Genomic DNA, 25,553 nt, shown 5'->3' with positions numbered 1-25,553 from the left:
ACACACACATAATAATATACAGACAAGCAGCTAATGGACACAGAGAACAGGACATGACCAATAAGTAGGCAGGACACTCAGGGTGGGATCTGACTATAAAAGACATGAGGTACTCACACTCCGCCTCTTTCCACTGATCAACATCTAGAGAGTCAGTCAAGGGTGTTGTTACAATCTCACACCTCCACCACGTGGCTAAGAGCTAGTCTGGTTCAGTCAGACGGAGTAACCACACTTAAGTTAGCAGAGTCGAACACAGAGAACTGTGAAAACTGTGCTATTAGTTCAATAAACCTGATTGAACTAACTTCAATGTCTGGAATATCTTTCTGATCTAAGCTGCATCCAGTTGCAGCCAGTGTTAGACCAGTGTACCTAATACGACAGGCCGGTCCATCGCAATGTTCCACCCTCAATGGGCTGTGTTCTCATCGGCAGGGGCCAGGTGTGCTCCCAAGCTTGCGGGCACCCACGTGCCGGCTGCGGACAGTATCCAACGGCGCCACACTCGGCCAGGAGGGACTGGTGGGGTATGGCCAGGAGGTGGGCCGTGGGGTCGCGGTTTGGAGTCACGCACGGCCGGCGCCTTGTTGTATGGCGCGACCGGGACCCGGCCATTCTCCGGCTGTGTTTGGACCAATCCGCGGGAGTTTCACTCGCAGCCATTGCTAGCCCCCTCAATGGTACTGGAAACGGTGAGGGTTTTGTTCGGATTTTTCTGTCATGGAAGTCCACATGTGCTCCGCTGGCATCAACACTTGGTCTCAGAAATGGAGAATCCAGCCCTATATGTTTACACGCAATGGTGGGTAACATGTAAAGCTGATTGCTGAACCTTTTTAAACTGAGTGGTAGAAGTGAAATGCACCCAATAAAGAATAGCAGCTCCTGATTGGGACGAGAAGGATGAAAATTAAGGGCTAAAAGGAAGAACAAATATATTTATTTTGACATTGAGATCATGGTGATTGTGGTTGTGGTAGGGACGAGGGGGTGTTTTTTAATGCACCACCCAGGCAGTACCAGGAGTGAATTTGCAGCTATGAGACCCACTCGATCTTAAATTAAAATAAATATAGGCCAGGTGGTAACAAAGGGAATGGGGGAGTAGGGGCAAGAGGTGTGGAATTATCTCCATCCTGACCCCAGTCGGGGAGCAACATGAGCCATTTCAAAGCCATATATGCTATCTTTGGTTTCAAATACTGCTTTAATTGGGCATTATTATTTAGAGCTGTAGAAAAACTTACAACCATTTGGGAAGCAAAGTCATATAGTTAGTTAAAGCTGAGGAGTTTGTCTGTTGACTGTGTTGAGTAGCTGGTTGATGTTAAACAGAAAGACTACTGAGGCATCACTAATAACATTGTGATATGTTTATAATATAAATGTGGACACAGAAATTCACACTGGAGGCATCTACAGATGGAAGATGTTTTAATATATTGCAATGAGACAGCCCATGATATTACTCACAGTGAGTCAGATTTGTTGTTCGGTAACAATAGAATTGTTAAAGTGACTGCATTAGCCAAACATCATCTTTATTGAAATTTATTCAAGATTTTTAATGGCGCTTTCAGGATTGAAATTCACAACCTCTGTCCACAACTTCATGAAAACTACAAAGGGTTGACACATATTTATACTCCCTCATAGAATCATGGAGCTGAGTTGTGTGGCACATTTCAGTAGTGCCACCAGAAGAGCAGGGTCAGGCAGGAAAACTCAAGCCTCCAACAGTTAAAGGAGGAAATGAAAAGGGGGCCAAGGGTTGGAGGGGAAACCCCTCTAAGGAGATGGTTAGGGCTACAGGGGTCGCTTTCTTTGACTTATGGCCCACTTTATGGGACTTGGAGAATTAGGGTTGCTGCCTCTTTGAAGTGGATGACCTCCTTACGTGGCGGGGGGAGGGGGTTGAAGATTGGGAGGTAGTTGGGGAAGACGTTCCATCATCAGCTCCATAAAATGGCTCCATCAGGGCCTTCTCATAAGTAAATTAACTGCCCGCCTCCTTGGAATGGGCAATCACTCTGCATTGATGTCCTGCCATTGGGAAATGCCCCAGCAGAGAGGCTGCCTCAAAGAGCTGTCCCAACGTGGCTGCTCACTATTTAGCAAGACTGTCAAGCCACAACCCTGGGGACAGTAAAATTCTGCTCGCAGAGTTGTACAGGACAAAAGGAGCTATTCAGCTTTGATTATACCTTTTGCTGAAGCTTTGAAATAGCTATTCAGTTGGTTTCATTTTGTCTGCTGTTTCCCCATAGCCCTAAAATGAAAATGATTACTTTTCACATTGATACCCAGATCCCTTCTGAAAGTCATCCTTGAATCTGCTAACATCACCCTTTTAGACATTGCATCCATACTGAAGCAAAGGGAATGGAAATTGAGAGGTATGTGCAGCTGATCCAATATTTTTTTGTTTTATATGTCACAAAACCAAAAATCCCCCCATTTTGTGCCTTGTTAAATTTCATCCCCATAAGATTTGCAAGATTTATTTTTAAACATTTATTTCAAACTTTAAGGATTTCCATTTAGACCATAAGACATAGGAGCAGAATTAGGCCACTCAGCCCATCTCCTCCGCCATTCAATCGTGGCTGACATTTTTGACATCCCCCTTATCGAGCCTTTTCCCCATAACCCCTGATCCCCTTATTAATCAAGAACCTATCTATCTCGGTCTTAAAGACACTCCGTGATTTGTCCTCCACAGCCTTCTGCGGCAAATAAATTCCACAGATTCACCACCCTCTGGCTGAAGAAATTCTTCCTCATCTCTGTTTTAAAGGATTGTCCCTTTGGTCTGAGATTGTGTCCTCTGCTTCTAGTTTTTCCTACAAGTGGAAATATTCTCTCCACGTCCACTCTATCCAGGCCTCGCAGTATCCTGTAAGTTTCAATAAGATCCCCCCCATCCTTCTAAACTCCCACGAGTACAGACCCAGAGTCCTCAACTGTTCCTTAAATGACAAGTTCTTCATTCCAGGGATCGTTCTTGTGAACTTCCTCTGGACCCTTTCCAAGGCCAGCACGTCCTTCCTTAGATACAGGGCCCAAAACTGCTCACAATACTCCAAATGCGGTCTGACTAGAGCCTTATGTAGCCTCAGAAGTACATCCCTGGTCTTATAATCGGACCCTCTTGACATGAATGCTAACATTGCATTTGCCTTCCTAACTGCCGACTGAACCTGCATGTTAACCTTAATTTCTGAGGTAAAAAAACTGCAGAAGATAACTTCTGCATAAAACAATTTGAGATTTTGCAGAATGTGATTGTTGGATCAGACAGACGATTTTACGTGAGCACAAACCCACAACTGAGAGCACAGGGGCTTAGCTTGTCAAAAAATAATTGACAAAGTTGTACAACGGGAAGTAAAGATGGGCGGAATTTTACCAAAAAATGGCAAAAGTTTCAGTTCAGGTGGGAAAAACGGTGCACATTCCGCTGATGACATCGGCCGGATTTCTCGCGGAATTTTGAGTCCACTAGAGAATTTTTTTTCCCTCACCTGAATCATGTCACAATCTTGGCAGCCACCCGCTGATTCGCTCGCCCCATGGAAACGTAATCACTGCAATCACTGGGAGGCTCCATTTAACCACCATCCCAGCAAATTTCTCCTTACCGTTCTCAAAAACGTCATTTGTACCCTGCGTGGTGTAAACTCTTTTATGCGCATTGGGGTTCAATGCTTGGGACTCCACTATTTTGTGCAAACCAATTAAACTAAATCAAACAAACAGAGGGACAAAGCAAAACGGGCAGCCTCTTAAGGGGTACTGCCTTGAACAAAAATGTGGTGATGTGCATCACTGTAAATACACAAGGGGTTAGTGTAAACACATGTAGTCTAGCTAGACACTAGAGGGAGCACCAGAGACATCACACACACACACACACACAACCAATAAATCAGTTAGATAGGACACGACCAATGGGCATTCATGATACACAGAGGTGACACGACCACAGGAGGGCACTACACCAACTCATATGTAAAAGAACACCACACACATGATCTGCTTCTTTCCAGTGGAGACAGTCAGTGAGTACAGACACAGGGTTGATTTGATATCACTCCCACCATGTGGATTGTAGCAGTCTGGTTAGTCAGTCTGAGTAGCTATAGAAGGATTAGCAGTAGTGTCGAACCCAAGTTATAGAAGTGTATATAGTTTAATAAACGTGTTGAAGTTATCTCCACGTCTGATCCTTCCTTTGTCAAGTGCACCACAAGGAAGCCGCTTATGCTACACTTAGAACATAACAAGACATGGGGTGGAATTCTCCTCTCCCCACGCCGGGTGAGAGAATCGCGGGAGGGCCGGGCGACTCACGACACGCTGCCCTGGCACCCCCCGCGATTCTCCCCCCCCCCCCGCTTGGATGAATCGGCGGTCGCCGTTTTTCACGGCGACCGGCGATTCTCCAGCCCGGATGGGCCGAGCGGCCTGACGTTCCTGACCGGTTCACGACGGCGGCAACCACACCTGGTCGCTGCCGTCGTGAACATGGCGCCACGTTTTGTTTGTGGCTTGTAGGGGGCAGAGAGGGGAGTGAGCACCACGGTCGTGCTCAGGAGGGGACTGGCCCGCGATCGGTGCCCACCGATCGTCGGGCTGGCGTCTCCAAAAGACGCACTCTTTCCCCTCTGCCGTCCCGCAAGATCAAGCCGCCACGTCTTTCGGGGCAGCGGAGGGGAAGACGGCAACCGCACATACGCTGGTTGGAGCCGGCCAACCTGCGCATGCGTGGCTGACGTCACTTAGGCGCTGCCGTCGCGTCATTCTTGGCGCGCCACCTTGACACAAGCGTCAAGGCCCGGCGGCCGAGAGTTACGGAGCGCCGCTCCTAGCCCCCTTGGGGAGGGGGGGGGGGTGAATAGGGTGCGAGGGGCGGCCTCCGAGGCCGCACGGGAGTGGATAATTCCGCCCATGATACCAGGAGTGAACTGTTTCAATCCACATAGCCATACCTCTCCGTGCAGTGACAACCAGCAACAATACCCAGACAAGATGTTCGAGATCAGGATTCCGCAGCAGCTCCAGTGCCACGGTGATCACCGCGAAAACTGGCGGGTAATCCGGTAAAGGTTTGAACTCTTTCTGGTAGCAGCCGACCTACAAGACGTGGCCGATGCTGAAAAGACAGAGCTTCTGCTCACTATCACTGGTGCCGGAGCAGAAGAAATCTTTAAAAATTAAAGTTCTCCAAAAGGCAAAACAGGAGCAACTTCCAGGCAGTCCTGGAAAAATTCGGCAAATACGGTGAAGAAAACACACTCCAACTAGCAAGCAAAAGGCAAGAGAAACGTCAGTACTTACCAAGAGGCTGATATTCCAGAGCAGAGAACGATTTTGATCGGCGGCCATCTTTGTAAGGAACTGCACATGAACGGGAAGGTCCCAAATCAAAGAAAAAAATCTCTTAAAGCCGTAAAACAACCCTCTTTCACCTGGAATGGCTGCACAATGCCTCCATTTGAACCACAACATGAAACTTACCTCCAAAAGAACCCTGCAACAAGCAGCTATCTACGCCCAAACCGATGATTCCGACCTAGAATACTTCAAGACCGACCTTTATATTTTCTCTGGACCTCGCAAGCCCCATGCCAGCTCCGACGCAGACAGTGATGATATGGTCCTAGAAGACTATGACGAACCTTTCACTTGGGAGGCTACCTCCGTACTAAATCCGACGCAGGCTCATTCTTCCCATTTGAGGATCTTCAGCACAGCATCTACGACATCCCGACTCATGAGTGCAGGATTATGCTGCAGCCTGAAACCTAGAGACAGACAGTGGTACAAGCCCACAGAGAGTGGCCTGCTGCCACACAGAGCGTGGTCCACGCACCGCTAAGGGTTCCTGACGCTACGAAAGAAGACACACAAGACTTCACACCGCAGTCCTTGCCTGAACAAGTGACTCCAGTGTCACAAGCCTCCACAGCGAGCTCGTGGACAGACTCCAGAATTGCAGAAACGCAAGACACCAGAGTACAGTCCTTGCATACACAAGACGTGACTCCAGTGTCACCAGCTTCTGCTGCGAGATCATGAACAGACTCCACGATAGAAGCAACGCAAGACTCCAACGCGCAGTCCTTGCAGGAACAAGACCATGAGGATCTAGCATCCTCCTCATGCCAACTAGCAGCAGATGATGCAAGTCTGCCATTCTCCAGTAAACAGCAAGAAGACCATGACAGTCCACCACGCTCCAACGCACAGCAGGACGACCATGACGGTCTATCATGCTCCAATGCAGAACAAGGCGACGGTGACAGTTCAAGCCCAAGTGAAGAACAACAGCGAGACAATGACGGTCCACCCACATTGGTTGCGCCACCAAATGAAGACTCTGACAATTTACCCAACCCAAGTGAACAGCAAGCAGCTACTGAGGCTCTACCCACAGTATGTGAGACGAGTGACGACAGCATCCCACTTCCCAAGCCAGATGTGCAAAGTGACAGACCTCAAGCTAGTGTGCACAGAGGCACTCGACGCTCATTGTGACACCACTGGTGACTCCGGTGACACCATGATACTTCCAACCTCATTCGCTCGAACCTCTCTACAAGTCAATACATTCCTGCATGTTCCAACTTCAGACGTGCAGCTTCAAGAAATCTTAGCGGACTCCAGTGAACCTGCTAAGACTCCAGACAGGGAGCACCAACGAACCAACACTGACTCGGTTAACACAGACCAGACTCCAGATGGGGAGCAACCAAATGCCGACTGATTCATGTAAGCCGGACTTTACTCCAGACAGGGAGTGCCGCAACCTCAGTGATGGCACACTCAGGGTGACAGCAGATGGATCACTTGACAATTACACTGGGTCAGTAATAACAAGCAGTGACTACAGTCCAAGAGGAATTCACCAATGTTCCCCACAGCCAATGACAGCTTTTGCTGGACAAACCCAGTATTCAGTAATGCAGCAGCCAGCAGCCTATGCAGCATCATCTCAACCAGGCCAGCATCACGGATTGCCCACGAGTGGAATCATGACCGAAGGAGGACTACTGCAGGCGCAATATGCACTACAGACTGGATGCCTTAGTTACAGCCCAGGATTTACTGCACCCCAGCCTGGCCAAACGGCATATTCCTATCAGATGCAAGGCTCTAGTTTCACGCCAACACCATATCGGCTACAAGATGGCATCCAACATCACCATCACAAACATCGCAAAAAAAAAAAGGGACTTCAAATCAGACAGTGAAGTGATTTGACCATTTCCTGGTTCCTGTGGCACAGGGACGTTGATGGCGTTCATAAGGACCTGCCACCATCAAATTCACCAACCCACCTAGAGCGACATTTGACCATGATGATTGATGGTTTTTGGACTCACACGAATAATTTGGACTTATTGTTTCATCACTGTTCTCATGACTTGTAACTTAGCTACCTGTTTTGTGTTCAATTTTCTTAAAGTGTACAGAAAATATGTAACATATAAAAAAGGGGGAGGGGGGATGTGGTGATGTGCACCACTGTAGATACACAAGGGGTTAATATAAATACATGTAGACTAGCTAGACACTAGAGGGAGCACCAGAGACATCACACACACTCAACCAATACATCAGTTAGATAGGACACGACCAATGGGCATTCACGATACACAGAGGTGACACGACCACAGGAGGGCATTACACCAACTCATATATAAAAGGACACCACACACATGATCTGCCTCTTTCCAGTGGAGACAGTCAGTGAGTAGAGACACAATGTTGGTTTGATATCACTCCCACCATGTGGATTGTAGCAGTCTGGTTAGTCAGTCTGAGTAGCTGTAGTAGGATTAACAGTAGTGTCGAACCAAATTTATAGAAGTGTACATAGTTTAATAAACGTGTTGAATTTATCTCCACGTCTGATCCTTCCTTTGTCAAGTGCACCACAAGGAAGCCGCTTATGCTACACCTAGAACATAACAAGACAAAAAACAAATCACAAACGAAACTTAAAACATCATCCAAAATGTGATTAATAAGCCACAAAGAACGGAAGGCCTCAATGATGCCCTTTGACACCACATGCTCCCTCTCCAGGAACACCCAACTGCAAATGTAGCCGTGGTACAGGGACAGACAGTCGGGTCGGATGGCCCCCTTGGTTGTCCGTTGCTTGGACCTGCTAATGGCGATTTTGGCCAGGTCCAGGAGCAGATTCACGAGGAGGTCCTCCTCCTTCCCTGTCTCTCTCCACAATGGGTACCCATAGATCAGGAGCATGGGGCTGAAGTGCAAACAAACCAGCAACAAAAGATTTTTTAAATAACTAAAAAGGGAGTGCAGTTCAAAACAACTTATAGACACATGCTGCAAAAAAGGCAAGCATCTTGGGAGTTCATGAACCTATGCAACCCAAGGTTGTTTGTGATTGCTGCATGCAACACCCTCCACCCCAGGTCCCCTATGTTAAAGGGGGGGTCCTCCATAGAGGGACCTCCATTGGGCGCCTTGCCTCAGAACGACAAGACTCGCCAAGGAGTGTCTGGGTGAGGGATGAGAGCAAGGAAGTGAAGGACGGCAATAGATGGCAGTGAATATTAGCTCTGCACATTTCACTGCACAATTGACTTGTCAATGAAGGCTGAAATTGCATATCAAGCTAACTAATGCCTCGTCGACAGACGAGCCACAGCTGATTAGGGTGAAGCCTGCAATTAGCATGGCCCACATATATCCAGAGGGCACCCTCATTCTCCTATTTGACAGCCCTTCATACTTATGCCTGAGAGACAAACGTCAGAGACAAGTGGAATTGATATTCAAGAGGGCCCTCAAGAGTTGTGTCTGAGGATAACGTTCTAGTCAGTTCAGTTGGGCTTCCCCAAGTGAGAGAGTCTTAATTCCTCATGAGGCAGGGGTGCAATCCATTCCTGAGAACCCCACCTCTGCCCTTGCAGCCTTGCCTCTCATGGGACCCCACCCAGGAACCTTACAGCCGCCCCAGTGCTGAACCTCTGTATTCACTAGCCCCCACCAAGAATGGGGACCCACTCAGTGGTGATTTGGCCATAGCAAGCCTGGCAAGGAGGGCACAGGAAGTGATGCCTTTAAAACACCCTTAAAACAAGGGACACCCCGGTGAATGGAAGGCAAGACCTTCTAGTGACCACTCCCTCCAAGATTCAGTGACTGAACCCAGCCCCGGCTTACCTGTATCTCCCACATCCTCTCCTGAGCAGTGAAGAGCCTGGAGACCCATGGTTCCCAGAGCGCTCACCTCAAATATCCACAGGTCAAGCCACCAGGTTCGTGCTTTTGTAGACCTGTTGTAAATGACACCAGCATGACACCATGCTGGTGCCCGGTGAATACTCCGTAAGGCGGGAGGAAAGTCTGGATAGAGTGCTTGCGAATGACATGCTAATGTATGAAAATGAGTTTCCTGAACTTCTGATGCATGGTTTGCACTACTCCAGAGACGGAGCGTGGAAATGGAAAAACCCAAACGATTTTCTCCGGGCAGAATGTGTGATCTCAAAATCGCCTGATTTATTTATAAATATTGTATAATGTAAAAACAGAAAGTGCAATAAATATACAGCAGAACTGGTAGCATCTGCAGAGAGATGAACAGAGTTTCAGGTCAATGACCTGTCATGACAATAAATAATTGTGCTGAAAGGGCACAGATCTGAAACATGGGGCTTGATTTAACGCTATCCTGCTCGCGTATTTGCAGGTGGTGGCGGAACACGTTAAACCCTGTGGACAGGCTACTTGCCTGCTATCCACCTGCATCTGCCCCCACCGCAATTTTATCAGCAGTGGGAGAGACCCACCGAGATCAGCCAGAGTCCAGGTTTCCCTGCACGGGAAGATGGTGGGCAAGGGTTTGTTCCTCCTTAATTGATCGTGTGCACTCATGGAATTTCCTTCCCATTCTGACCCCCCCCCCCCCCCCCCCCCCCAAACCAGGTTCCCCTCCTCCCATGGCCTGTCAAATCCCAGACCCCACCCCAACTTGCTGAACTGCACTACCTGACACACAAACACTCCCACTGATTGGCTGGCAGGTCTCTGTGGCAGAACCTTCTGCCCCTGAAGGGTGGTGATCTGGCATTCGGCCTATTAACAGTGAATTGCCCATTAAATGGTTGCAGGGTAACCATCCTTCACCTGGGTGTGCTTCCCCCTGACTTTTTAAAACAGAGCCGAGGGGTGGAACAGGTACAATGGTGCCTCATATAGCTCAGCCTGTTAACTCAGTTTCTTTCTCCACGATGCTGCCTGACCTGTTGAATAGTTCCCACATTTTCTGTTTTCTTTCCATACTTTCTGGAATTTGTTTTTTACCCTTTACATAGACTAATGCAGGAAGCATGTTTTTACTGTCTGAAGGTTTAATGTTGATTAATTATGTCTTGTAAAATCCATTGTCTACCTGTTCTTTACTGTTCCTCCTCATGCTTCTGTCCCCTTTATGCTGACTAGGATGACAGTCATATTTGTGACAATAAAAATTCTGGAGGCAGACACAAATCGTTTCACAGATGTATTATTGGTCTCAAAGGTAGAATATGAATCATTGGAATTGCAATCATTATTTCATTGGTGAATGTAGATATATGTAACTTTCCTAATGTAACAGGGTGACTATTGTAGTCCTTATTTTTTTTGCCAATGTAAAGTTGAGTTTGTTTACTGCTAAGTTCTTCTTAATGTACGGCGAATGATACATTGACTTTTTTTAAACAATAGATCCTAAAGTAAGTGTTAGCAATGAGAGAAGCAATCTCCTAGTGCTACATTTATGTTACTTAACTATGATAGTTGGTGACTCCAACTTCAATGGCAATGCTGTAATGTAAATGAATGTCACTGGAGGCATGGAGCAACATCTTGACATGCTTTTCACTTGCGCCAATAGTGCCATAGCTTCCTGAACAGCCATTACTGGTGAATTACAACATGCCTGCTTTTTAAAAATTATTTCACGGGATGTGGGCGTCATTGCTAGTTCAGTATTTGTTGCTCATCCCTAATTGCCCACGAGAAGGTAGTGGTGAACTGTCTTCTTGAACTGCTGCAGTCCATGTGGTGTAGGAACACCCACAGTGCTGTTAGGAAAGGAATGACAGGATTTTGACCCAGCCAGTGAAGGAACAACAATATAGTTCCAAGTCAGGATGGTGTGTTCCCCTTGGAGGAGAACTTGCAGGTGGTGACGTTCCCAGAAATTTTCTGCCCATGTTCTTCCTGGTTGTAGATTTAGAAGGTGTTGCTAAAGGAACAATGGTGAGTTGCTGCAGTGCATCTTGCAGATGGTACACACAGTTGCCACTGTGAATCGGTGGTGGAGGGGCTGAATGTTTGTGGAAGGGGTGCCAATAAAGCAGTTGCTTTGTCCTGGATGGTGTCTTGCTTCTAGAGTGTTGTTAGAGCGGCACTCATCCAGCAAGTGGTGAGTACTCCGTTACACTCTCACTTGAATATTGTAGATTGTGGACAGGCTTTGGGGAGTCAGGAACTAAGTTACTCACTGTAGAATTCCCAGCATCTGACCTCCTCTTATAACAACAATGTTGATACAAGTGGTCCAGTTCGCTTTCGGAACAGTGGTAACTTCCATGAATTTGATAGTCGAGGGTTAAGCGATGGCAATGCCATTGAATGTCAAATGGAAATGGTTCAATTCTCTTGTGTTGGTAAAAGTAAAAGTAAAGTCACCATAGCCCCAGATGACCATATGCTGCTTTCCCCTTTGAGAAGGAGAGCTGACTGGTGGTGATTTAACTTGATGATCATCACACCTCAAGTGAGGAACAAGGTTTGAGAAGTGGGGTCTTCATGAATAATCTCAGCCGGTAAGGCAACCTTTGATGGAGGCGGTCATTGACTGGCCCTTGTGTCTTGGATTTACTTGCTACTTATCAGCCAAGCCTGTATTGCCCAGTCTTTTTGTATATGGGCACTGGCTGCTTCCATATCTGAGCAGTCACAAATGGTGCTGAACATCATTCAATCATCAGTGAACATCATACTTCTGACTTTTTGATGCAGGGAAGGCCATTGATGAAACAGCTGAAGATGATTTGGCAAAGGGCCCTGAGGAATTCTTGTAGTGATGTCTTGACAACCAACTTCTTTTCTGCCATGTATGACTCCAAACAAAGGAAAGATTTTCCTCTTTATTCCCAATGACTCCAGTTTTGCCAGGGCTCCTTGATGTCACACTTGATCAAATGTTGCCTTGATATCAAGGACAATCACCCTCACCTCACCTTTTCAGTTCAACTCTTTTGTCTATGTTTGGAACAAGGCTGAAATGAGGTCAGTAGCTGAATGGCCCTGGTTGAACTCCAATTGAACATCAGTGTGCAGATTATTGCTGACTTAGCATCACTTTACTTATGATTGAGAGTACACTGATGGGGTATTCATTCACTGGTCAGAGCCCAGCACCTTTGCAATACTCAGTGCCTTCAGCTGTTTCTTGATATTACGTAAAATGAATTAAATTTGATGAAGGCTGGCATCTGCAATGCTATGGTCATCCACTCAGTACTTCTGGCTGAAAATGGTTTCACATGTTTCAGTCTTGTCTTTTGCACTGAAGTGTTGGGCTCCCCCATCATTGTGGATGAAGATACTTGTGAAGTCTCCTCCACCAGTTTAGTGGTTTAATTGTCCACCATAATTCATGACTGGATGTGTTAGGATTGCAGATCCTAATTTGTTGGTTGTTAGGGTTGCTTTTCCCTGCCTATTGATGATGCTTTTGCTTTTTGGCATGCAAGTACCCGTGCTGTAGCTTCACCAGCTTGACACCTCATTATTTTGTATACCTGGTGCTGCTCCTGGTATGCCCTCCTGCACTCTTCATTGAACCAGTGTGGACCCCCCAGTTTGTGCCAAAATTAGAGCTGTCCCACAAACTAGTGATGCAACAGCCTGATAGTGATACTCATGCGGGATATGCAAGGCCATGTTGTGGTTGAGTACAATTCTGCTGCTGCTGATGACCCACAGCATCACATTGGATGTCCAGTTTTGAGTTTCTGGATCTGTTCAAAGTCTATCCTATTTAGCAGGGTGGCAAGTACAACACAATACAACAGAAGGTAACCTCAATGTGAAGATGGGACTGTTCACAAGGACTGTGTGGGGGTTAGTTCTGGCTGGACTATAGAGGTGAGATGAGAATTGTTGCCCTTGACATCGAGGTATAATTTGACCAAGTGTGGCATCAAGGGGCCCGAGCAAAACTGGAGTGAATGGGGCAGATGCATCTGCAACAGGTAGATTGATGAGAATGATGTTCCCTCACGACCTTCTGCAGATGCAGCTTCACAGCTATAAGAACATAAGAATTAGGAGCAGGCGTAGGCCATCTGGCCCCTCGAGCCTGCTCCGCCATTCAATGAGATCATGGCTGATCTTTTGTGGACTCAGCTCCACTTTCCGGCCCGAACACCATACCCTTAATTCTTCAAAAACTATCCATCTTTATCTTAAAAACATTTAATGAAGGAGTCTCAACTGCTTCACTGGGCAAGGAATTCCGTAGATTCACAACCCTTTGGGTGAAGAAGTTCCTCCTAAACTCAGTCCTAAATCTACTTTGCCCCCTAGTTCTGCTTTCACCTGCCAGTGGAAACAACCTGCCAGCATCTATCCGATTTATTCCCTTCATAATTTTATATGTTTCTATAAGTTCCCCCAGCATCTTTCTAAATTCCAACGAGTACAGTTCCAGTCTACCCAACCTCTCCTCGTAATCCAACCCCTTCAGCTCTGGGATTAACCTCATGAATTTCCTCTGCACACCCTCCAGCGCCAGTACGTCCTTTCTCAGGTAAGGAGAACAAAACTGAACACAATACTCCAGTTGTGGCCTCACTAACACCTTATACAATTGCAGCATAACCACCCTTGTCTTAAACTCCATCCCTCTAGCAATGAAGGACAAAATTCCATTTGCCTTCTTAATCACCTGTTGCACCTGTAAACCAACTTTTTGCAACTCATGCACCAGCACACCTAGGTCTCTCTGCACAGCAGCATGTTTTAATATTTTGCCATTTAAATAATAATTCCTTTTGCTGTTATTCCTCCCAAAATGGAGAACCTCACATTTGTCAACATTGTATTCCATCTGCCAGACCCTAGCCCATTCACTTAACCTATCCAAATCCCTCTGCAGACATCCAGTATCCTCTGTACCTTTTGCTTTACCACTCATCTTAGTGTCGTCTGCAAACTTGGACACATTGTCCTTGGTTCCCAAATCATCTATGTAAATTGTGAACAATTGTGCGCCCAACACTGATCCCTGAGGGACACCAGTAGCTACTGATTGCCAACCAGAAAAACACCCATTAATCCCCACTCTTTGCTTTCTATTAATTAACCAATCCTCTATCCATGCTACTACTTTACCCTTAATGCCATACATCTTTATCTTATGCAGCAGCCTTTTGTGTGGCAACTTGTCAAAGGCTTTCTGGAAATCCAGATATACCACATCCATTGGCTCACCGTTATCTACCGCACTGGTAATGTCCTCAAAAAATTCCACTAAATTAGTTAGGCACGACCTGCCCTTTTATGAACCCATGCTGTGTCTGCCCAAGGGGACAATTTCCATCCAGATGCCTCGCTATTTCTTCCTTGATGGTAGATTCCAGCATCCTCCCTACTACCGAAGTTAAGCTAACTGGCCTATAATTAACCGCTTTCTGCCTACCTCCTTTTTTAGCAGTGGTGTCACGTTCACTAATTTCCAATCCGCCGGGACCACCCCAGAGTCTTGTGAATTTTGGTAAATTATGACTAGTGCATTTTCAATTTCCCGAACCATCTCTTTTAGCACTCTGGGATGCATTCCATCAGGGCCAGGAGACTTGTCTACCTTTAGCCCCATTAGCTTGCCCATCACTACCTCCTTAGTGATAACAATCATCTCAAGGTCCTCATCTGTAGTAGCCTCATTTCCATCAGTCACTGGCATGTTATTTGTGTCTTCTACTGTGAAGACCGACTCAAATAACCTATTCAGTTCCTCAGCCATTTCCTCATCTCCCATTATTAAGTCTCCGTTCTCATCCTCTGAAGGACCAATATTTACCTTAGCCACTCTTTTTTGTTTTATATATGTGTAGAAACTTTGGGCGCGATTCTCCACTCCCCACGCCAGGTGGGAGAATCGCGGGAGGGCCGGGCGAATCACGCCACGCTGCCCTGGCACACCCCGCAATCCTCCCACCCCCCCCTCCCCAAAATGGCTTGTCGCGTTTTGCGACAGGCCGCTCGGAGAATCGCCACCCGCCGTTTCTAATGGCGACCGTCGATTCTCCGGCCCGGAAGGGCCGAGCGGCCTGCCGAACCCGACCGGTTCACGCCAGCGCCAACTACACCTGGGCGGTGCAAGCGTGAACTGCGCGCGACCGCTGTGTGTGGGGCCTGCGGGGGGCGGAGGGAGGATCGAGCACCACGGGTGTGCTCAGGAGGTGTCTGGCCCGCGATCGGTGCCCACCGATCGTCGGGCCAGCGTCTCAAAAAGACGCACTCTTTTCCCTCCGCCGCCCTGCAAGATCAAGCCGCCATGTCTTGCAGGGCAGCGGAGGGGAAGACGGCAACTGCGCATGCGCGGGTTGGCGCCGGCCAACCTGCGCATGCACGGCTGACGTCACTTAGGCGCCGCCGGCCACGTCATTCTGGGCGTGCCGCTTTGACGGAAGCGTCAAGGCCCGGCGCGCGAAATTGACGCACCGTCGCTCCTCGCCCCCTGGCGGGGGGTGGGGGTGGTAGAGAATAGGAGGCGAGGAGCGGCCTCCGACGCGGGAGTGAAACACTCCGGGCGAAATTCTCCGACCCCCACGACGGGTCGGAGAATAGCGGGAGGGCCTTCCCGACATTTTTCCCACCCTCCCGCTATTCTCCCCCACCCCCCCCCGCCCAACTCCCGACCCGAATCGCTGCCGCTGTTTTTTTACGGCCGGCAGCGATTCACAGCTGTTCGATGGGCCGAAGTCCCAGCCCTTTACGCCGTTTTTACAAACGGCAAACACACCTGGTCTGGCCGTTCGTAAAAACGGCGTCACAAACTCGCTTTTCATAACCATGGCACCGATTGGCACGGCAGTACCACGGCCGTGCCAAGGGTGCCATGGGCCCGCGATCGGTGGGCACCGATCTGCCCGCGCACTCTTTCTCCTTCCGCCGCCCCGCAGTATCCATTCGCGGGCGGCTGAGGGGCAACCCGGCCCGCGCATGCGCGGGTTACGCGCAAATACGCGATGACGTCATCCGCGCATGCGCGGGTTGGAGTCTTCCAATCCGCGCATGCGCGGCTGACGTCATATGACGCGTCAGCCGGCGCTAACTCCGGCAAGCGGGCTTAACGAATATCGTTAAGCCCGTCATGCCGGAGCCTACGGCGTCGGGCTGCTAGCCCCGACCAGGGACCAGAATCGGTTCCCGGTCGGAAAGGGGCGCGCTGGCGCCAAACCCGCCCGGGTTTGACGCCAGCTTTACGATTTCTCCCGTTTTGGGAGAATCGCGCCCTCCGGGTTTCACTCCGGCATCGGCTGTTTCTCTCCCTTTGGGAGAATTGCGCCCTTTTACTATCTGTTTTTATATTCTGAGCAAGTTTACTCTCATAATCTGTCTTACTCTTCTTTATAGCTTTTTTAGTAGCTTTCTGTTGCCCCCTAGAGATTTCCCAGTCCTCTAGTCTCCCACTAATCTTTGCCACTTTATATACTTTTTCCGTCAATTTGATACTCTCCCTTATTTCCTTTGATATCCATGGTCGATTTTCCCTCTTTCTACCGTTTTTCCTTTTTGTTGGTATAAAACTTTGCTGAGCACTGTGAAAAATTGCTTGGAAGGTTCTCCACTGTTTCACCATAAAGTTCTTTGCTCCCAGTCTACCTTAGCTAGTTCTTCTCTCATCCCATTGTAATCTCTTTTGTTTAAGCACAAAACACTAGTGTTTGATTTTACCTTCTCACACTCCATCTGTATTTTAAATTCTACCATATTGTGATCGCTCCTTCCGAGAGGATCCCTAACTATGAGATTATTAATCAATCCTGTCTCATTACACAGGACCAGATCTAGGACCACTTGTTCCCTCGTAGGTTCAATTACATACTATTCCAGGAAACTATCGCAGATACATTCTATAAACTCCTCCTCAAGGCTGCCTTGATCAACCTCGTTAAACCAATCACCATGCAGATTAAAATCCCCATGATAACTGCTGTGCCATTTCTACTTGCATCAGTTATTTCTTTGTTTATTGCCTGCCCCACCATAATGTTACTATTTGGTGGCCACTACTCCTAGCAGTGACTTTTTTGCCTTACTATTCCTGAGTTCCACCCAAATGGATTCAACCTTATCCTCCATAGCACCAATGTCATCCCTTACTATTGCCCAGATATCATCCTTAAATAACAGAGCTACACCACCTCCCTTACCATCCACTCTGTCCTTCCGAATAGTTTGATACCCTTGGATATTTAACTCCCAGTCGTGACCATCCTTTAACCATGTTGCAGTAATGGCCACTAATTTATAGTCATTCACGATGATTTGCGCCATCAACTCATTTACCTTATTCCGAATACTATGAGCTTTTATACCTCTGTTTCGAATCTTAACACCTCGATCAGTAATCTCTCCCAAGTTATATTTCTTCTTAACTTTTCTCCTACTTTTCCCTGTCATTGAACCCATATCTTCATGTAACAACCTGCCGCGTCGCTTACAATTTATGTTTTTACTTCCCGTTTTATTACTTTTAGTATTACTGGGCCTATTCACTGAGCTCCCCTCAGTCACTGTACCATGTACTGTCGCCCTTTTTCATTTTTGACTATGTCTTCTCTGTCTCACACTTTCCCCCTTACTGCCTTTTGTTTATAAGAACAGAAGAACATAAGAACTAGGAGCAGGAATAGGCCATCTGGCCCCTCGAGCCTGCTCCGCCATTCAATGAGATCATGGCTAACCTTTTGTGGACTCAGCTCCACTTTCCGGCCCGAACTCCATAACCCTTAATCCCTTTATTCTTCAAAAAACTATCTATCTTTACCTTAAAAACATTTAATGAAGGAGCCTCAACTGCTTCACTGGGCAAGGAATTACATAGATTCACAACCCTTTGGGTGAAGAAGTTCCTCCTAAATTCAGTCCTAAATCTACTTCCCCTTATTTTGAGGCGATGTCCCTAGTTCTGCTTTCACCCGCCAGTGAAAACAACCTGCCCGCATCTATTCCCTTCATAATTGTAAATGTTTCTATAAGATCCCCCCTCATCCTTCTAAATTCCAACGAGTACAGTCCCAGTCTACTCAACCTCTCCTCATAATCCAACCCCTTCAGCTCTGGGATTAACCTAGTGAATCTCCTCTGCACACCCTCCAGTGCCAGTATGTCCTTTCTCAAGTAAGGAGACCAAAACAGAACACAATACTCCAGGTGTGGCCTCACTAACACCTGATACAATTGCAACATAACAATTGCAACATAACCTCCCTAGTCTTAAACCCCATCCCTCTAGCAATGAAGGACAACATTCCATTTGCCTTCTTAATCACCTGTAAACCAACTTTCTTTGACTCATGCACTAGCACACCCAGGTCTCTCTGCACAGCGGCATGCTTTAATATTTTATCATTTAAATAATAATCCTGTTTGCTGTTATTCCTACCAAAATGGATAACCTCACATTTGTCAACATTGTATTCCATCTGCCGGACCCTAGCCCATTCACTTAACCTATCCAAATCCCTCTGCAGACTCTCAGTATCCTCTGCACTTTTCGCTTTACCACTCATCTTAGTGTCATCGGTTCTCATCTCCCTGCCACATTTGTTTTAACCCTTCTTCCCCCCCCCCCCCCCCCAAGGACATCGGTTCCAGTCCTGCCCAGGTGCAGACCGTCTGGTTTGGACTGGTCCCACCTCCCCCCAGAACCGGTTCCAATGCACCAGGAATTTGAAACTCTCCCTCTTGCACCATCTCTCGAGCCATGCATTCATCTTATCTATCCTGACATTCCTACTCTGACTAGCTCGTGCCACTGGTAGCAATCCTGAGATTACTACCTTGGAGGTCCTACTTTTTAGTTTAACTCCTAATTCCTTGAATTCAGCTTATAGGATCTCACCCTGTTTTTTTTTACCTATATCGTTGGCACCTATGTGCACCATGACAGCTGGCCGTTCACCTCCTCTCTCCCGCCCCCCTATAATGTTCTGCAGCCGCTCCGATACATCCTTGACCCTTGCATCAGGGAGGCAATCCTGGAGTCTCAATTGCATCCGCGGAACCGCCTGTCTATTCCCCTTACGGTTGAGTCCCCTATCACTATAGCCCTGCCATTCTTCTTCCTGCCCTGCTGCACAGCAGAGTCAGCCACGGTGCCATGAACCTGGCTGTTGCTGCCTTCCCCTGGTGAGCCATCTCCCTCAACAGTATCCAAAGCGGTATATCTGTTTTGCAGGGAGATGACCGCAGGGGACACCTGCACTACCTTCCTACTCTTGCTGTCTTTTGGTCACCCATTTTCTATCTACCTCAGTAACTTTCACCTGCAGTGTGACCAACTCGCAAAACGTGCTATCCACGACGTCCTCAGCATCGCGGATGCTCCAAAGTAAGTCCATCCGCAGCTCCAGAGCCATCAAGCGGTCTAACAGGAGCTGCAACTGGACACACTTCTTGCACGTGAAGGAGCCAGGGACAGTGGACGTATCCCTGAGCTCCCACATCACACACGAGGAGCATGGCACGGGTCTGGGATCTCCTGCCATGTCTTAAACCTTAGGTTAACTTATACAACTAGAATTCCAAAAAACAAAAGAAAAAAAAAATAAATAAATTAGACAATGAAAAGAAGAACTACTCACCAGGCACTTATCAGGGTTAAAAAGCACCTCCTCCCCACCTAGCTTCAAATTCCCAAACTCACTCTTTGCTGTGTCTCACTTTGGCTGTGTCTTCCCTGGCTCACTGGGAGAACTCCCAGTGTCCTTTAGGACCATGTCAGCTTGGTCGGCCGTGGTGCTATTGACCCACGCTTGCCGATTGTTGTGTCTTCATTGTATTCCTAGTGCTTCCTCACTAGCAGCCTTGCAGTAGACAAGAGCACTTTAAGAGGCACATCATCTGTGTATGCGCAGGCAAACGGTCAGTGTAACATAGCAGCATGTAGTGTTAATATCTTCTGAATAAAGCTCTTTGTTTGTTTGAAACTGACGCCTGCAGGCTTCATTTTAAAACCATCACAGAGATGGACATTGAAGTCCGCACCCAGAGTACATTGTATGCCATTGCCACCCTCCGTGTTTCTTCCAATTAGTGTTCAACATGGAGGAGTACTGATTCATCAACTGAGGGCTTCATGGGGTCCAGAGTCAATGTTAAGGACTCCCAGGGTCACTCGATCCCGACTACATTCCTCTATGCTGCCACCTCTGGTGGTGATAATGTATGGGACATTGTAAGCTATGATTCAATGAGTATCACTATGTCAGGCTGTTGATTGGTTAGAATATGAGAGAGGTCTACTTTTAGCACAAGCCCCCAAATATTATAATAAGGAGGATTTGGCAGGATTGACAGGGCTGGGTGTATTGTTGTCATTTCTCACGCTGAAGTTGATGCCAGGTGCTCCATCTAGTTTCACTCCTTTTTGACTTTGTAGCGGTTCGATATACCGGAGTGGCTTGTTACGCCATTTCAGAAGGCATTTAAGAGTCAAAAGCATTGCTGTGGGTCTCAATTCAGATGTAGACCAGACCAGGCATAAATAGAACATAGAATATACAGTACAGAAGGAGGCCATTCAACCCATCACGTTTGCACCAACCCATTTAAGCCCTCACTTCCACCCTATCCCCATAATCCAACAACCCCTCCTAACCTTTTTGGATACTAAGGGCAATTTAGCATGGCCAACCCACCTAACCGTTGGACTGTGTGAGGAAACCGGAGCACCCGAAGGAAACCCACGCAGACGCGGGGAGAACGTGCAGACATCTCACAGACAGTGACTCAGCAGGGAATCGAACCTGGGACCCTGGCGCTGTGAAGTCACAGTACTAGCCACTTGTGCTACTGTGCTGCCAGATTTCTTTAACTAAAGGGTGTGAGTGAACCAGATGGGTTTTTAGGACAATTGGCGATGGTTTCATGGTCATCTTTAGACTTTTAAGTCCAGGCTTTTTAAAATTAAATTTTTATATTGAATTCAAATTTCACTATCTGCCATGGTGGGATTCGAACCCGGATCCCAGAGCATTACCCTGGGTCTCTGGATTACGAGCCCAGTCCTAGTTCTCTGGCCTCAGGCCTAACATCCAGATAGTCTGCCTAACCCTGACAAAGTTTAAAATGATGCTATCTGTGATTCCAGGATGCGAGCCTCACATCCGTTCCTTGCTGGGTCCTGCAGCTATTCATCTGTGCCAGGCACACCAAACAATCCAGTGACTGGCACTCAGCCCTCTCTCTAGCAGAACAAGGTTTGCAGGGCCGGTTTAGTTTAGTTGGCTGGACAGCTTGTTTGTGATGCAGAGCAAGGTTAAAGGCATGCGCTCAATTCCTGTACCTGTCTATATCTTCTATGGCCGGCACGGCAGCACAGTGGTTAGCACTGCTGCCTCACAGCGCCAGGGACCCGGGTTCAATTCCAGCCTTGGGTGACTGTGTGGAGTTTTTACTTGCTCATTGTGACTGCGTGCTCTGTTTTCTTCCACAGTCCAAAGATGTGCAGGTAAAAGGTGGATTGGCCATGAAAAACTGTCCTTTAGTGTCCAAAGATGCGCAGGTAAAATGGGGTTATGGGATTACGGGGATAGGGCAGGGGAGTGGGCCTAGGTAGGATACTCTTTCCAAGGGTCGGTGCAGACTCGATAGGCTGGATGACCACCTTCTGCACCATAGGAATTCTATGTTATTTCGTGGAAGCAGGGCAGGACTATGAGGACCAAGGACGATGAGGACGATAGTTCTCCACATCATGGCGCCAACTGCAACAAAGCCAGTGGCATCCGGCAGTGCAGAGAACATTGAGGATGACAGTATGTTGTGACCTTATATCTCTCCTCAGCTTCCACCGCACCCTCATTCTACTGTTTGGCATCAGGTGATGGTGTCAATATGGCTTGTTTTATACCCCACCCTACTTCGCTCACATCAGCCTTCACATTTTGGACTTTCTGTTTGCAGACACATGCCACCTGTCCATCCAGGGATAGAGAGTGAGAGAGAGAGAACAACACAATAGGACTGATAATCCGACTTGAACAGACATTTTCAGCCAACTGCTCAGATACTGGCATTGCAAATACCATAGTTCAATGAGGACACGGGAAGTCCACACGGAGTAAAATAAAGGAACAAAGTTTTTATTTACAGCACAATATATACACAGCCTGGTAGATCCCTCTGGGGTTCCTTTTCTGGTCGGTGCTGTACTGGCTGACCTTTTATACAGAGGTCAATAGTGATCCCCTGTCCCTAGCGGGGAAGCTCGTACTCCGCAAGGGTCACGGGGAAGATAATGATTCCCACCCCGTAGGCCCCGTGCAGGCTCTTACACATAGAGGCTGGCACAGAGTTGGGATCTGCATATGGGGAATTTCCGGGCTGCAGCCAGGCTAGAGCTAAAGGATAATTTGTACCCACAACTCATAAGAGGGCAAGTTTGCAGATTGTTTCTGTTGGGAGACACAGATGAGGAGTCTGTTAGGGTGGCATACAGGAAAACACAGATGAGGGCACACACGGAGATGCTGGATGCATTCACCGGCCTACCAGAGAGCTGCCTGATCCTGTCCAGGAACCAACTATTCCTGTCACCACCAACTTGGCAAAGACTGTCCTCCCCACCACCGATAAAGCTGGTGGGAAACACATGCTGGCTAATGTCAGCTGCCCCACAGCCACTTAATCTTCCGTGGAGTCTTAATTGGCTGGTAGTGGGATTACTGCCTCTCACTGACTCTCTCAATCTGATTGGCTGGCAGCTCTGCAGTTTCAGCAGTACCACCCGGAGTGATGTCATCTAGTCCCGCAAGTCTATATGGTGTGAGCCCAGGACAAAGAAAGTATGGGGAGCTCAAAGTGTGCACAGGATGAGAGGCCCTGGGAGCGCAAGGGGTTGCCACAAAATGGAACCCATCCCCAACATGAGGCCTGAGCATGCTAATCTGCTAGTCTTCCCCTTCACCCCTGGTCTCTTCCTGCCTAAAAATTGCAGCCAGGTAGGAAGTGGCTCTTAAGTGGCCAATAGTTGGACAATTAAGGGCCTCAACTCGATGGCTCTGTGTAAAATATTTGAGAGGTTGGAGGGGGCGGGTGGGTCACAGGAAGACCACACAGGGAATTTTAAGGCCCCATCCTCACTCTGCAAACCCACTGGCAGGGTTTGTAAAATTCTGCTCATTTCTCTGTTGCGATGATTGCGTGGACAGGTCACCTACTCCTCTGCCCTCCCTGTGAGGATGCAGCAATACTCTCTGTCAAATTAAATAACTCCCTATAACACGTCCAAAAACAGTCCATGTACTTCCCCAATAGCAGAAGTTAGTCTAAATCTCCTGACCAGCAAACTGGATAGCTGGCCCTTTGAATAACACTGATGGTTGGTCTCTCTTTCAGTTGCATGAATGTTCTTTAGTGAGTAACAGTAGGTATATTGCTTGGATTTGTGTGGCCAAGTTTGTAAATCTTGGGCCATAGTTGGGAAGCTTCCGGCACACACTTGGAATGCCCATTGGAGCACAATTCTCATCATGGGACCTCATGTGGGTTGTACCAGAAGTGGAATCGCAGGTACTGTGCACCCCACTTGGAGAGCATATGACATCCATAGCACTGGTTGTGCTCGTGATACATAGCCCAATTTTATGCACTAGGGTCCTACATAAAGACCAAAAATAGATTTCCCAGTTGCTAGCCTGCACATGCATCTGCAGGAACTGGGAGCTGTGATATAAATCTTTTGGTTGTAATGGTCTGAAATTCTCCCAGTGTAAATGCAGATTACGAAGAGTAAAGACATACAGCATTGCTTCTATCTGAGCAGCTCTGTACAATGCAAAAGCACTTTAAAGCATGACCTTTTGACTATAGAACATAATATTTTAGCTCAAATCTTTAGTGAAAGAAAGAAGAAAGAACTTGCATTTATCTGATGCTTTTCATGACCTTGGGACGCTTCGCAGCCAATGAAGTATTTTGAAGTGTTGTAAGCCATGAATAGATTCCAAAAACTGTGGCTATTCCCCAAAGAGACACGATACTAGAGGAACTAATATGGACGACAGGACATAGGATTTTAAAATACCATCAGAGTACCTGAACCTTTACAAATCCAGTCCCTTGAGGAAGGTGATCTAAGATAGGGGTAAAACAAAGGCTTTTCAATGCCTGCAGCTAAAGACTATAGGAAGGGATTTAGAACAGCTCGAATATTTTAATTGCCATTTAAATACAAGAATAGTAATACCTTCTTGCCAGGTGTTCAAACCATAAAAAATGTGAAACTTTTATTCAATTATTCAATCTTAATCTGTAAACAGATGTGGTCCACTTTCAAAAGCAAATAGATAACTATAGATTAATAACAAAAGGAATGGGGGAATGGAAAATTATAACTTGCAGGACAAATAGTTCAATTGGAGCACATCAATCTTATTGATGGATAATGATGTTGTCAGAATGATGAAAAGTCTTATAGATGAATATAAAGCATATCGCATACTTTCCTTTTCCTGCACACATGTATGTAGACATGCACACAGTTATACAGAGATGCAGAAACTCAGACACTATGAATTAACCTGATACCATGGGTTTGTGATAGAACTGTGGTAAGGTTTTCCTGATTACAGTATTTCCTCCTTGTAGAAAGTGAGGAACAGCAGGGAACTGACAAGTCTTGTCAGCAGCAACCCTGATCTGAGTATTAATGAGGAGGCTTGGCACTGATCAGCTCTCCCAAATTGTCATTCAAAATAAAGTCTAAGGTTGGAAATCCAGGCAAACATCTCATCAGAATATACTTCTGGTCAGGAGATCATTTTGACGGCTGTGAAGAACCTCCAAGGGATTGGATTGAGGGGAAAAAAGAGTTCTACAGAGCAGTCAGTGTTGGTTGAAGCTTTTTGCAGTTTGGAGAAATTATAGTTTATTTTAGAAATGTACTGAATTGAATATTCAGCAGGCAACAATGAAAGGAAACAACCAAACTTTAGGCAACATATAAGTAGCATACAAAATATTCATTCCTAGCACTCATCTTTTTCAACATTTTAACTACACAGTATAGCAAGGAATGAAAGGAATGTTTGTCACTTAACTTCATAACACCATTAACTACTTTTTGAGGAACAATTAGCATATTGCCCTTTTGCTGTTGGATGATGATGTGACAGTAGTTCAAGCCGCAGACAGGATATTAAATAGGGTTTGGAAGTCTGAGATTTTCTTTAATGGTACCTACCATGCTTTATATGCTTCTCACCCACAAT

The 25,553-nt window shown here is 47.0% G+C and overlaps 1 protein-coding gene across 5 annotated transcripts in view; it reads right to left on the bottom strand.

Moving 5' to 3' along the window:
- Nucleotides 1–25,553, bottom strand: part of LOC119973093 (chemokine-like protein TAFA-1) — a 691,496-nt gene that overhangs the window by 24,566 nt on the left and 641,377 nt on the right. Inside the window, exon 5 of one of the 5 annotated variants that reach the window (XM_038810605.1) lies at nt 24,219–24,331. The exons of the other annotated variants lie outside the window; for them this stretch is intronic. Within the exon in view, the coding sequence (XP_038666533.1) occupies nt 24,323–24,331 (9 nt within the window). The 3' untranslated portion in view covers nt 24,219–24,322. Of the gene's footprint in view, nt 1–24,218; nt 24,332–25,553 lie in introns of those variants that run through there. 5 annotated transcript variants of the gene reach the window in all.

This window comes from Scyliorhinus canicula, chromosome 11 (assembly GCF_902713615.1).
Source record: "Scyliorhinus canicula chromosome 11, sScyCan1.1, whole genome shotgun sequence".
Classification (NCBI taxonomy): Eukaryota; Metazoa; Chordata; class Chondrichthyes; order Carcharhiniformes; family Scyliorhinidae; genus Scyliorhinus; species Scyliorhinus canicula.
This window is presented reverse-complemented; position numbering and strand designations above follow the sequence as displayed.